The sequence below is a fragment of the Pyrgilauda ruficollis genome, unplaced genomic scaffold, assembly GCF_017590135.1.
Source record: "Pyrgilauda ruficollis isolate IOZ18807 unplaced genomic scaffold, ASM1759013v1 scaffold12, whole genome shotgun sequence".
Lineage (NCBI taxonomy): Eukaryota > Metazoa > Chordata > Aves > Passeriformes > Passeridae > Pyrgilauda > Pyrgilauda ruficollis.
The window spans coordinates 8291287-8306001 of record NW_024510321.1 but is presented as its reverse complement, the minus strand read 5'-3'; the positions used below and the strand labels follow the sequence as shown (position 1 = coordinate 8306001).

Below are 14715 nucleotides of genomic sequence, written 5' to 3'. Positions count from 1 at the left end.
AAGGTACAAGGGTTTTTAGGCTATGCAGGAATTGTATCACTAATCTTAAATTAGGTTCTTGCTCACACCTTGCCATGTGAGGAAAATGCAGGGAATGCACTTTGTATGTGTGTGTAATTGAATAAAGCACAAACCCGTACAAGCAGGAATTCACAGTCTGTAACAGGAATTTTGCTCAGTCGGTTGTGCCAAGTGGCACATGCTGCTGTTGCTGTGCTGCTGTGCAGGACCCTGTGAGTGGCTGTATGGGATGCTTTTGGCAGATCATACAGTAGATTGTATTGTGTGCATATATGTTGTAGTAAATGTTACATGTGTCTTCAGTAAGACTGAAGACTTGATTTTTATTCAAATATGTTCAAATTTTTGTCCTTGTTAACTGTTTATTGGGAGGAATGTTTCCTCTTGGGATATCTTGAAGGGTTTGGTTTCAGTGTATGTTCTGCCAGGAGCTTTGCTTGTGCTATGCTAAGCAGCAGATACTTCCTGCTTCCATCTTAGCTTGGAGCAAGCACTAAAGGAGCATTCTGAAAAACTCATGCTTTGCTTTTCTGAGAAAGCTGGTGCACTTTTTGTTTGTTCCTCTTCCCCCCTTTTTTTATTCTGAGTTCTCTTCTCTGTTTTACATTTCTTAGATGTGAATTTTTACTTATTTGACAGTAGAGGAAAAAAATTCAACCTGGTTTTCTGCCATACTTCTCAAAGTTGAACTTCTGAGGTTTGCTGGGTTTTCCAATTTTTTTTTCCTGTACCCAGGGCATTAGTGCCAACAAACCAGTGTGTAAACTTGAGTAAGAGTGGCTTGCAGATTTTCTTCAAGAGCTTGAAGCTGTCTGTGCATTTCGACAGGTGCATTAGCATTAAAGGCAATTTATTAGTCTTCATATAGGTGCTAGTTATTTTAATTTGACATACTAGAATTTTTATTTTAAAAAAATTATTTAAATCTTAATTCCTGTTCTTCTGTACTTATTTGGAGAAAAAGAGCATAATCATTTATTTATGTTTCAGGAGATCTTACTGTTCTTTTTGTGAGAAGAGAAAGCTGATGTCAATTTAGATATCTTGGAATGTACCCATAGTGCTATAATCGTGCATTTCAAATAACTTGTTCTATTGTGATTAAAGCTTTACTTTGGCTGAATATTTTATCTGAAAAAGATGAGACCTGTAGCTTGTTAGGCTTTAAGTTATACCAGTGTGGCACTCTTATGTGCACAACATCAGAAGGTCATTCTGGTATGAGCATAATTACCAATATATTCTGTTAACAGTGGTGTTTTCAAAATGGTCTCTTCTGTAATGCCATGCTTACATGAGTTGATTTTTGCCAGTGCTTCAGGACCTCACTTGCAAGTTCTGTGAACAAGATTATAGTTGGAGAAAAACTTCACAGAGTTCAGGAAAGAGTTAGCAAACTAAGATCATTAAGACACTTCCATCTTTGCATAAATGTGATAGGAAGGAGAAAAAACTTCTGGAATCCTGATTCTGTTGCCTTTAGCAAGTACATACTTCAGGTGAAAACTACCTGCTGTTTCTTGTGTCGTAATTATTTTGAGATCAGAGGGCTAGACTGCAAAAAGACATAGGTGCATGTTTGTGCTGATCATTATTTCAGTGTGCATGTGATGTGGGGCCATACTGCCATGGCACCTAGTGAGCTTTCTAGGAGCCTGTTTTTAATAGACTTAGAAGAGATGTGCTCAATTGCATTCCCAGCTGTTTTGGCTGGGCTGTTCCTCTGGGATATCTTGATACACCTTGTCCAAATGCTTTTGTTCAGGAAGAAAGCTATTTCAGTGGGGAATCTTGAAGCACTTCTGTAGATCCTGTAAAAATAGGTATTAGGCTAGTTCTTCATTGGAAGCAGTTATATAAAGTATTTTTTTGTTTTCTCTTTGAACAATAACTAAATTTTTCTAATGATGAACTTAGTCATTCTGTTATTTGGCAAGAACAAAACTGAAGACATTCTACTGTGAGTAATGTTGAATAGGTAATCAATAGTGAGTAAATTAAAAATGAAGGTTTTGGTGTTTGAATGGAATCCTTCAGAAATCACTTTTCAGGGTTGCTGCTTAAAGATACACAGGTCGCTTATTCACTAACATGTTTCAAAGTCTTAACCTCAGAGTGAATGAGACAGTCTTTTCTTCTGCATTGAAGTAGCTATGAAACTGTGCTATTTAAAGCATAATCTAGATCAATCACAAGTTTAGTATGGTCCATTTCCAACACGACTAATCAGTTTGGCTGATTCTAATGTTATTTAACAGCACAATTTTGCACACAAGTTGTTTGAAGGAAATTGGCATCTTGAGGATCTTCATGGATTTCTTGTCAATAGCAGCTTAGACTTACACATTGGAAGTACATAACTTAGAGGATACTAGCAGATTCTTAACTTTGATTGTTTTCTTAGCTTTGGGAGTTAAATGTGCTATTTTTTCAGCTTCTTTAACCTAGAGGTGGGCTTTGTCACTTCAGGTGACATCTGCCAATAGACTGTTTGTATCCTGATTGACAATTACTCTTTCTGAGAAAGCTCTTGTTGGGCTGGACCCAGGAGAGTCAGCGTTTAAGCAGCAGTTCACTCCATTTTAGCTCACTTCTGTGCTTCCTTTTCAGTAGTAACTCTTTGCTGCTATGAATTAGGTTACTCTGAGGGAAGAGGCCAAGGTGCAGATCCCATGGTGGAGGAGACAGGTATGTCCTGTCTCTGCCAGATGAGATTTAACTGACTTTTCGTGCTAAAGGTACGCACAGTCTTTTTCCTTGCTTGTTGAGCCTAAACTCTTCCTCTGCCATGCTCACATTTGAGTGTGTGGCCTCTCAGAGCACTTTCCAAGGACCAAAGAATCTTCTTTCCTTGATTAGTCAAATTGAAGATCTGATCGGGAAATGTGAGAATATCTTTAGAAGGGATTCTTGTGCGACAACAAGTTCTGCAAATGTGTGCTCCAGTGCAGGATATTACAGTGGGGCCATTTAAACTTGCCATCTGATTGCAATATTAGTATTACCCATTCTTTCCCTAGCTGAATAATTATCAGGTGCTGCCATGGGTTTCTGTTAAGGGGAGTTCTAATCTGTGTGGTACACTGATTTTTGTCAATCCGTATAGGTACTGTAAATACAAGTTCAATCATACTGTTGTTCAAAGCAGGGGAAAAATAACTGGAACTTCCTGAAAGATGGCACTTAATTGTACTTCCCAAAAATGTTTTTCTTAGGAAGTACTATAAAAGGATGTCTCAGGCTTATTGCTGCTGGATTATGTTGTTTAAAAATCCTTTTGCAGCCATTCAAGAATAAGCCTGAGAATAAAAAGGAACTGGGGAAATCAGGTTTACTAGTTTAATACAGGACCATGTGCTCAGTGAAAATTCAGTATGCCATATAATCCTCAGATGATTGGGCAATACACAGTATTACATGCAGCATGTGCCAATTTAATGTTAAGCAGCAGTCTGTACAATGAGTAGGTGATATTCAATAATTCGAGAGATGGTCATTAGCTTTAAACAAGAAATGGAAGAATTAGACTTTAAACTGGACATGTACATCATGAAGGATCAATACTGGTTGGTGTTTGCTCTTTCTGTTATGGTATTCTAGATTTAGGCCATAAGAAAAGTGAATAGGCCATAAGAATAGTTTTATACATGTGGATGACATGTAATGGTCATGTTTGATTATTTCAGAGTGTAGAATATGTACTTAAACTTTTAGCACTCCATTAACCATGATCTGTTGGAGGGAAAGTTAGGCAATTTGATCAGCTGTTTCAGAAGCCTGCAGTTAGTGTCACTGCAACATCTGTTGTGACACTGCTCTTCTGTGTTCCCTTCACTGGTGATGGGCATGGCATCAGGTGTGGCCTGGGAGTGCAGCATAATCACTGTTTCTTCAGAACTTGTTACAGTTGCATGACTTTGTTATAGAGAAAGAATAAAGGAAGTTAGATTTTGGTAGGTTGTAAGGACTGCTTTGACTTGTGTTATTGTAACTTTAAATCTAGATTATATTTTTAAACTTAGGCTTATAAGGCTATATTTGGGATAAACCCTTACTCCTTGGCAAAGAATAAGTACATTGAGAAATGAAAGATGGGTAAGTATACTCTAGTTAATAAGCACATTGAGTTCTTTCCTTCTGTATAGGTGTGTACAGGATACAGGACTAAATACCTATTAAAAAAAAGTAATAGTTCAGGTTATGAAAGTGCTGCTTCAGAGCACTTTTGTTTCATGCAGTCAAAAAAACTGTTTAGGCTGTGAGTAGATGAGAAATATACCAGAGCTAAAATATGCATGAATAAAGGGAAAAAAAACCAAAACAAAATAACATAATTTACTCCCCAGATGAATTAGGCTCTGAAGTATTAGAGCATGAACTCTGTTAAGTGCTTTTCAAGTTGGTGGCAGTGTTAAGCTTAGCCAGAAGGTGCCTCGAGTGATGTAGCATAACAGGAGTGGCATTTTCCACTTAAATTCATATTGCCTTTTTTTTAAAGTTGTAATCCCACACTAAATAGTACTGAGAAATTTGACTTAATGAATGTACACTGTAGCTGCTTTAAAATAGAAATTATCCCTGGAACCCTAAGATAAAAACAAAGGAACAAGTACAAAATGTGCTCTTGCACATGAGAAGGGTATGGGAAAACTGGAATAAGTTTCTGCTTGCCTGAACTGCTTCACCCCTTTTCTTCCCATTAGTTGATAGGAGAAGTGGTTGTTAAGGCACTGGAAAAGTGGACTTTGCCCTGGTCTGTCTCTTAAGGACACTTAGCTCCTCTCTAGAAAGTATGAGTTGGTAATGGTTAAATCATGAAGGGAAGAATCTTGTTATTTGTTTATCTGATAAGGGAGTTTTCTGAATAGTTGTGAATTTTTAAAGTATTACTGTGACTTTAAGCTGGCATTAAAAACAGTTAAATTGTTTGCTCATGGCATTTCTTCAAAAAAACTATTATAAGTAACTCCCTCCCCCTTTCCCTGTTCTCGGTTCCAGGGAATGCTAAAGAGAGGAGTGACTTGGCATAGTTTTCAGTCTGGATCCAAGCATGTTGAATAACTTTGTCCCAGGGGAGAATTAAAAAAAATGCAGCAGATGGCAGCAATGATGCATCAGACTTCCTATCCTTAGGAACAGTGTAGCTGCAGGCACTTGGAGTCTTCCTGGGTTGGATAAGGGACAGGGGGAGGGTAGTTTTCCTCTGATCTTACTTTACAATTTCAAAAGCAGGCTTGCTGAAGAGGGGGATGTACTTTTTTGTCAATTCAGCAATCTTTTATGGTCAGAGTCAGTGGAATATTAGTTGCCATAAGGTGCACAACCAGTGGAAAAATAGCATTGTGTTCAATGTTCATCTGAAAGAGCATTAGAAATAGAGTTTAAGGGTCTGTCTTGTCTTACACTCTTACATATTTTCAATATCTTTTAAGTAACAGAGTAGGGTGATGCTGTAGTGGTACACTCTGTAAACTCTCTGAAGTATGGGGTCCAAATCTGAAATAATAGCACTGCATTTGAGAGAAGGTCTGAGCGATGTGAGGTATTGGAAAGGCAAAGAACAAATCTGTTTAGGGCAGAAAAAGATTGCTGGGTATTTTCAGCTTCTTTATTGGACTTTTACATTTGAAAAAACAGAACCACTTTTTATTAGCAACCACAAGAACTTACAGTAATAGAAGTATTTCAATATGTAAATACATGTATATAAAAAAGGTTTAGTTGTTACGAGGTCAGAAGGAGTCTGTATATGTACAACAGTGAAAGCTATACTGAGGACAGACTTTTGGAAGGAAAAGCATTCAGTCAAATTACTTTTTAAACATTTCTGAGTTTTTAGTAAAAGGATTTTTTTTTCTGAGCTAAAAAGTTTTTTTCTGAGCTTAAGTATAATTAATCCTGTTGCAGTACCATGAGGTGGGTAAATGATCTTGAGGCCCCCTTCAGTGCTTTAAGTCACTGAGGAATTATGTTTTTGTTTTTTTTTTTTCATGCAGATAACAAATTTTAAAAAAAGGCTTGGAACAGAATTAGCTTCTGATAACGTACAATGACTGCTCAATGGAATACATGAGGTCTTATCTATCTTTAGCCTGTTTTTCCTAAAGAAGTAATTGTGGTGTAGGTTCAGCTCTGGGGGAAGGGAGGAGAAGGAGAAAGTAGTTCAAAAAGTGTTTGATCTACACGTCAGATTTAAACATGTAAAGCCAGAATGCATTTTTCCTTGTATAGAAGGTGGGAGTTGTACTAAATATGAAAGCAAGTAGTTTCTGGCAAATATGGGCATTGTAAAAGATGTTGTTTAAATATTTTAATGATTTGGATGAACAAAACTTTTTAGGAAATTAAAGAATAGAAGTTCATAAGACTCAGTAATACTCTTGAACAGACTGTATTCTCATTAGAAGGCATATTTGGCTTGAATATTACAGTGCATATGATGAAATACTGAAACATTGCTCAGCAACTGGGATTTGGACTTTGAGTGGCAATGACATATGAACCCCTGCATGGTTTTAAAGTGTGCTATTTTTGGTAGTTGGGTGTTGGCTTGTCTCCTCAGTAGCCATAGAAAGTTAGTGTAAAGAGGAAGGTGATTTGCAATGAGAAGACCCTCTGGCACTACTTATTAAACATGGGCTGCTGCTTCAGTAAAGAATTGAGTAACAGCACGAGTGAGGAGAAAACCAGCTTGTTACAAAAATCTGTGGAAGAGGAAGCACCAAAGTCAAGGATAAGTAAAACTTTATCTTCAATTTTTGGAACTGTGAAAAGCCAGGATCTGCATACAGTGGGAAGGACAGTTAATGGGGCAGCTGTGACAGTCGGCATTGAACGTGTTTGTAGTGATGATTGCGCAGTGTCAGATTCTAAATCTGGTTTTTGGGGTAGAAAAGGAAAATATTCGTCATATAACAGCATGGGGAATACTCCCCATGCGAGCCCTAGGAGGACGTATGGCAGACCTTTTAGCTTCTTTAATTCCTTTAGTCACCTCTTGAAAGTCTCTGGTACATATGGAAATCTGCAGAGAAGTGAAGAAAAGAAAGATAAGATTATTAAAAAAAGAGCACCTAAAAAACTTAATAGTAACGGTCAGCGTGTGAACAATATAGAAAAGAATAATAGCAATATTAATAATGAAAATGCAGCTTCACAAGAGCATTGCTTGTTTGATCATATTTCTAATTCACATGTAGCAGATATCGTAGACAAAGGCTTACAGAGTGAAATTTCCTTAAATAGAAATTCCCTGGAGGATTATGCAGTTACATGTGACCATTCAAGGCAAAATGAAACAACAGTAAATGCTGAAGACAGCAAGAGTGACAGCTTACAGAAAGTTTCAAGTTCATATAGAGAGATGTCTTCAACATTTTCCTGTCTTGATGTAGACAACAGTCAAAATGTGAAAGACAAGGAGTTTTACAGCATTTGTGTTGTAGATGCCGAAGATCTGAAAGGGGATGAAGAGGTGCCAGCTACTGTGCATGAAGAGCCTGCAGCAGACGTAGATAACTCAGCTGTTACTGATGAAGGAATGTGCACCATGGCACGACCTCTAGACAGAGGGAAGGAATTTCCAGTGCAACAATTGGCACAAGTGGAAGCTAAGTTTAATTCACAGAAAGAACTGTTTGAGTATAAAAAAGAGGATAGATCAGAAATGGAGAAAAAGGATACAAAGGAATATTGTAGCCTAGACATCCAGCGTTCTTTTGATAACTTACTGACCGACAGGTGTCAGGTGCAGAGGTTAAATACTGACAGTACAGTAACAGATGCATTAAAAGCAAAAGTGCCTGGTGAAATCATCCCTGAGAATCAGCAAGAGGAGGTATATATCATGGGTAGTGCTGCCAGTTGGAATGAATCACTGCATACTGCTTGTGATTCTGTAAAGCCTGTGGATGCTGCTGGAGAGGACCAATACAGCCCTAACTCAGAAAAGGTGAAAAACAGTGATCATATTTCCAGTGTATTGTTAAACGCTGGAGTATCTAATTCAGGAAAAACTGAGGGAAGTAATCATTCTGATGTTGTACCACTTGTTGTGCCACTAACTGGGCATCCCTCAAGTGTAGAGCAAATAAATACTAAACAGGTGGTAGACAACATAGGGGGTAAATTTAAATTATCACTAGAGTTTCATGAAATGGACAAAGTAGAAAAACTTGATGAAGAAGTCTGCTTTCTAGAGCCAGAAAGTGAACTACACTCAAATGTGGAAAAGAAAACACTTGAAAGAACATATGGTGGTAGCCAAACATTTTCACCGGACTCTAGCGAACATCACAGCAGTTTTGAAGAATCCTTGAAAGAGGGAGAGGAATGCACTGGTACAGTTTTGCATAGCTGTGAAGCTTTGAACATGACTGAAACACAGCTAAACTTGGAGGAAGGCTCTGATTTTCAAACTCCCATCAAGGATTGCGCTGAAATCAGGGCATCATCTGAAGCGGCAATCCACAGTGGCATGGAGGAGGATGTCTGTGTGAGTGCCACTGAACTAAAAGGTGACTTTCTTGAGGAAGCTGGTAACTTGAGCAGAACTAGATCAGGGATAAGCGATGGCACTGTGACATCTCATGCACATAATCCAAGCACAGATGAAATGTTCCTAAAGGAAAACAGCCTAGAGTGTCAGGTTTCACAAGAGTTAGTAGAGAATAAAGTGTGCAAATATTCAAATTCAGATAACAAAACCAGTGTCTCTTCTGTGGAATGTGAGCATGTGAATATAATAGACATGAACAGCAGACAAGATGAACAACAGGATGTGTGTTCCTTCCACACAGTGGAAAATCAATGGAGTGCAGAGACTGAGTCAGCCAAAATATCTGGGCATGTAGTAGAATCTGTAAAACAGACAAAATTTGAAAGTCAACTAAATAAGTCCATTGATAACAAGGCAGAAAATGTAAAACAGAATCTGGATGCTAACATTGTTGATTGTGATAAAGACCTCTTCAATTGCAGTGAAGGCTTGCCTGACAGTCAGAATGCTCCCTCTGACTCCACTGTACCTGCAGTCACGGACAGTTGTATGTACAGGAGGGTAAAATTAAAAGATGCCACTAAAAATCTGGAAGATGCCAATAAACTCTTAAATAAGGACCATAACTTTTTGCCTGTATTGTGTCAAAATGCATGTTCTCATGAGCATGACAAACCAGCAGAAGAGCCTGAATTGTGTCACTGTGCCAGTCCAGAGCCAGGAGTTGGGAACACTCAAGTTTCTATTGGGTCTTTTACTGAGGAACGACCAGAAATTAATGAAAAAAGTATGTGTGATATAAATGAATGTAATCTCAAGGATGGTGAAGTAAACCAGTGTGCCAGCATCCACGCAAATGAGAACCTCACTGGTTTTGGTTTATCAGCTGAGAATCTAGAACCTTTTACCAGGGGGAATTTGAAGCAGTTACAAGCCAAGACTACTGAGCTGAAAAACACCAGTTACATATTAAATACTCAGATGAATGACTTGACCACAAGCTGGGAACAGATGCAGCCAGATCATAGGATTTTCTCAAACAAAGAGCTTGGAGTTTGTGTTGACCCAAAGCAGGTAGACAAATATGCTGCTACTCCTTCCTATGAAATACCCAGTGCCTCTCCTGGTGCAGCAGGATTTCAGCAAGGCAGAGAGCAGTGCGTGTTAGGTCTGATGGCAGATGGATCAAGTGACCAGAAGCAGTCCTGTGACCTGGACAGACAAAATCCCCACGTTGAAATGTGGTCACATTTCATCAATCTTCAGACTGGCAATGCTGATTGGACAAATCAGCTGCTTTCTGACACGGTTCCTTCTGGTAATGGTGAATATCTAGTAGGCTTTTTATGGAATAATGCAGCTTCTAATGATAACATGAAGAATGACAGACTGTGTATAGTTAATGGAAACTTCCAGAATGAACCTGAAAATTTAACAAGTGCTTCATATGCAGTGGAAACCTACCCATATCAGCTGCTAGCACCGGAATATGCTGGTACGTGGGGATGGCACAATAAAGATGAACTTGTAAGTATTCTGCAGAAGTGATTTGCTCTTAAAGCTGAAGCTAACAGTTTGACTAGGCCAAGTCAAATTTTGGTTTCATTACTTAAATAGATGTTTTATCCTGAACCTGATGACTTCCTTTCCTTTGAAAAACCGAATGCTGTACAAAATGCAGAAGTAAAAAATTTTGATGAATATTGATTTTTTTTTTTCTGTTTACTTTGTGTAAAAGTTCCGTGATTGGCAAAGTAACTTGATTGCAGGTTCTCAGTTTCAACTGAACTTAAGATAAACAGTGTGCAGAAAGAAAGCTTGCTACCAACCATTCTTAATGCTCTTTAGCTTTGTATAGGAAGAAATGTTTGTGGATTTCCTGAAGCTCTTGTTTGGTAGCAATTAGGAAATATTTTCCTCACTGCTGGAGGCGAGTAGTGCTGTAGAGAAGAGTGGCTGCAGGAGAAGTAAGAGGAAAGAGCTAGGCTGGATCTTGGCTAGCTAGGCTAAGAAACAAGTGAAGCTGTCTGGACACAATCCTGAGCTGCTTTGTGGACCCTGCTGAGGCAGGGAGGTTGGGCTGGATGACCTCCAGTGGTCCCCTCCAGCCTTACCCACTCTGCAGAAGTCAACCTGTAGCAGCTGCTGCTCCTTTTCCTTCCCTGCTGAGCTTCCCTGAAATTTTTCCCCTCACTGGCTGTGTTGGAGCAGCTGCTCTGACCTTGCCCAGCACTTGCAGTGTGGGCAGTGGATTGTGTTCAAGGCTGTTTGCTGTCTCCTGAGGGAACTTCTTATATTAAAAATGGAAACTGATATGGATTTTGCTGTCATCTTTGAATCTTATTATTCAAGTAGTTATGTCAAACACTTCCACTTTTTGTAAGTCTTCCCTGTCATGCAAGAGAAGTGTTTAAGTAAATTTTTAAAGTTTTTTTTATTTTCTGGATATATTTTCAGTGCACTGTGATAATAAGTATTTGAATGTGCGTGTTTAAGAAGATTTAAAGCTTTGTGGGATTTTGGAGTGCCTGTCTTTAAACAGTGTAATGTTCCTAGCATCTGTAAATTTATTAAAAAAATTTTTAATAAGCTTTTTTAGTGTGTCTTATGATGAGCAGTATTTTTTCCCAGTGTAATTATATCAAAACACTTGACGTATCTTCTTGGTGTGGAATAATTCAATGCGTTTTTCTCAAACATAAGCAAAACAAGTCTCATGTTACTCTAAAAAAGTATTGTAGTAGATGTTTGCACTGCAGAGAGCCATCTCTCTGAAGCATAGATGTAACCATGTATATGATGGTTATATATAACCATATGTCATCATTAAATGTGTCCATTTCCAATCCAGGTTAAAAGAGATTATTTTAAGATGATTTAACTGGATATGGTTATTCATCCTTTTTGTCCTAATGCTCTGTTCCTCCTCTAAATGTAGTAACAGAAGTTGTAATGCACATCTTATTGCTTTCAATTTTCCATAATGTTTCATTAAAACTGTTACATGCTTATATAATTTCAGAAAAATCCCTGTACTTTTGTATTTTCTTTATATTTTTTAAGTATTATTTTGCAGATACGATAGATACAGATCTAACATCTGTTAGATTGATCTACAGATACAAATGTAACATATATAGCAATATAATCAACATCAAGAAGACGTGTATTAGAGAACTGACTGAAGTCTAGGTCAAGTGCAGGCTGAGTTAGTCTGTCAAAGGCAAAGAGTGAAATGTTTGTTGTCATTTGCTCTGCTTGGATAACCTTTTCTGGTGGTTCATAATCAGGGAAATGAATACTGTGCACCATAATAGTTGTGTTTATACCTGAAATGATTATGGGAACTCAGTTAATATATTCAGGTGTGAAAAACCATGACAGTAAAATCTTGAGTTGTATGTCTGATACTGTTATTTGAAACTGAATATATCTGTGCACCAGATGCCTGCTGTGGATCCCTGAAATGCATAATCAATTTCTTTTTGCAGGAGTCAACCAAGGTTTCTGAGTTAAACCCCAATGCAAAGGTGTGGGGAAATCATATGTTACACTTGGAAGCAAGTGGTGCCACTGATGGTAGTGTGAGCAAAACGTGGGAAGAAATACCTGACCAGCCTCCAGATTCCTGTAAAGAAGGTATGAATAAGAGTTTCTGGCTGTTGCTCAAGCAGAAGCTAGAATTCGGTGCAACACTGTCTTGATTTTAATTTTCTGCTAAAAAATGTAAAGCAAGTATGTAAGCACCTTTATTTCAGATGTAGTTTTAACTCTGGCATTACTGTGATTAGAAAGAGCACTTTTGAGTGTGTGTGTGTGACGTGTGCTGCAGGACTGGATGCCAATGGCGACGGTGACAAAAAGCATCAGAATGCGGTGCTGACGGAGCTGCCGGAGCCGAACCCAGCCGTTCCGGGCTCAGAGCAGGCGGACATGAACCCTTTGGCTCTCGATCATTCCGAGTATGAGTCTATGCACGAAACCACCCAGACAGGTCAGAGAAAGCTAAGATGTGCTTGGACTTAGTTTAAAAACAAACTAAACACGTATTTTGAGTTGAACAGCGAGCATCTGAAAAACAAAAAAAAGCCCCCCGAACTATACCAGTTTTCTCATTCAATATATGCATTCTTTAAAGAGACCCTGGGAATTCCTGTCTGTTTTGCAGTCAGACTTGGCCATGTTTAGACACCAGTCTCCTGGTTTAAATCTTACAAGGTTCTGCCCAGAATGTAGTGTTTCTAGTTGGGTCTGGTACTGAGGTGAGATTCACATACAGTTTGTGTCTCAAGTAGTAATGTTAATGTGGGGAAAGACCCGTTTTGTACTTAAAATGCTAAAAGAAGCAACATTTTAGTATTAACTTCTTCACATTCTTATTTAATCAACTTCCAGAATTTCTCTTCAGTGCAACTGTTAGAAGCTGTAGTCTATACCAGATGGTGTGTTTTAAGAAGCTTCTGGAAACTAGCGTAGAGATTCACCATGCTGATATTTCATTGAATGGGACAGAAGGTCTGCAAGATGCATGTAGGATTACTACTTGAACTGAGATGAGGGGTGGGAAGGAGAGGAAAATGTGCTGGGTGTTTGTTGAGATTCACGATAGGTCTGTTCATTGTGCTTAGCTGATTTTGTATTTAAAATTACCAGTATAGCATCCATAATAGCTGCAAATCAAGGCAACTGAAATCAGAAAATCAGACATCGTTGTGGCATCATCTTTGCTTATATTTGAAAACTGAAAGTTCTCATTGACTTATACTTAAGGGTAATATTGGGGAATATTAAATAGTAACTAGCTGGCAAATAGAAAATCGTATTGATGGTGCCTCACACTCTAGAAGGGAGCAGCATTCTTCAGATTAACTTGTCAGTGTGTCCTTTATGTGCCCAAAACAGTTAACTTTTAACAAGAGTTCGCGGTGTTGTAAAGAGCTGAACAGCAGGTTGGGTCTGTTCCACTTGAGGAATGGTGACACATGGTCCCAAGTCTGAAATCTGATCATTCATTTTTTAATAATTATTTTTAAAAATGCATATAAAAGGAAATATGGTTAGAACGTGATACATGTATTTCTCAGGTGTTGGTGTTCTCTTCATCAGAGTAGAAAACGTGGAGGACAGCATGGTGGGAGAAAATTAGAAGTTGCTTTAGGAAGAAGAAAGTCTAAGGAGAGCTGAAAAAAAGGATGAAAGTTAGTGAAGGGAAGGGGTATAGAGGACAATAGTTGGTGTGAAATACTTCTAAAAATTCTTCTAATACTTCTAATTTACATACATATAGTATGTAAATTTACATACATATAGTGAACAATGTGCCACTAAATGTTTTGCAAATCTCCAAAGGCCACACAAAACTTGTACTCTTTAAACATTTCTCCCACTGACACAATGAGTTTACCCTCCACTGACATTGGTATATAGTGTCTAAACTAGAAGGAACATGAAGTTCCTGTTTTCCATGTGATAATTTTTAAGCTTCCACATATAAGAAATAAATTCATTTTGGCTTCTTAACCAAAAGGTTAAGTATGTAAATTGATTGCATATGTAAATTGATTGCATATCTGTTGTTAGTAGGTTGGATTTCTGCTGCTATTCCATAACTATATTTTTGAAAATCTCTGAATTACTGTGTTGGTAATTTAGAGTGAGACCAGAAGTATGGAGTGCCTCCATTGCATTGTTCCCTTGCATTGCATTAGTCAGGGTTTCATCAGCTAGAAATTGATTACTTTCCTGAGAATGGAGCACAGATCTATGAGCCAAATCACTTCAGTGTTTATTTTGAGATGTGCTTGTAGCTGTCCTAAAAGTGCTTCAGATTTTTATGTATTTGGAGAACAGAGTAAAGTCAGACATGGTTTCTCTTTTCTGTCTCAAAAAAAAAAGTGTTGCCATGCAATTTCACGGGTTGGTAACTAATACATAATGAGCATCTATTGAATTTGAAAATTTGTTACTAGTTAAGTAGTCAGTAATAGACATGATGGCTTGTTTAAAATAGATATTGTGCAATATAGCAGAGCTACTTTTTAATTTGAAATATTCTAATTATTAGGTGGAAACGAACAGTTGCAGCCAGAAGGTCAGGAAGATTTACGAGAATTACTGAAAAAGACACTGGAATTCTGTTTATCCAGGTAGGTGTTTACCTAAATGTACCAAACTGGAGGATGACTAACAGCTTGGGA

At 38.0% G+C, this 14715-nt stretch overlaps 1 protein-coding gene across 3 annotated transcripts in view; it reads left to right on the top strand.

Moving 5' to 3' along the window:
- LARP4B (La ribonucleoprotein 4B) overlaps positions 1-14715 on the top strand; it is a 56182-nt gene that overhangs the window by 18996 nt on the left and 22471 nt on the right. Inside the window, exons 1-4 of one of the 3 annotated variants that reach the window (XM_041486634.1) lie at positions 6554-10045; positions 12010-12157; positions 12351-12512; positions 14583-14664. In XM_041486634.1, the coding sequence (XP_041342568.1) occupies positions 6656-10045; positions 12010-12157; positions 12351-12512; positions 14583-14664 (3782 nt within the window). In that variant the 5' untranslated portion in view covers positions 6554-6655. Of the gene's footprint in view, positions 1-6553; positions 10046-12009; positions 12158-12350; positions 12513-14582; positions 14665-14715 lie in introns of those variants that run through there. The other 2 variants (XM_041486644.1, XM_041486653.1) reach the window with 2 other exon arrangements.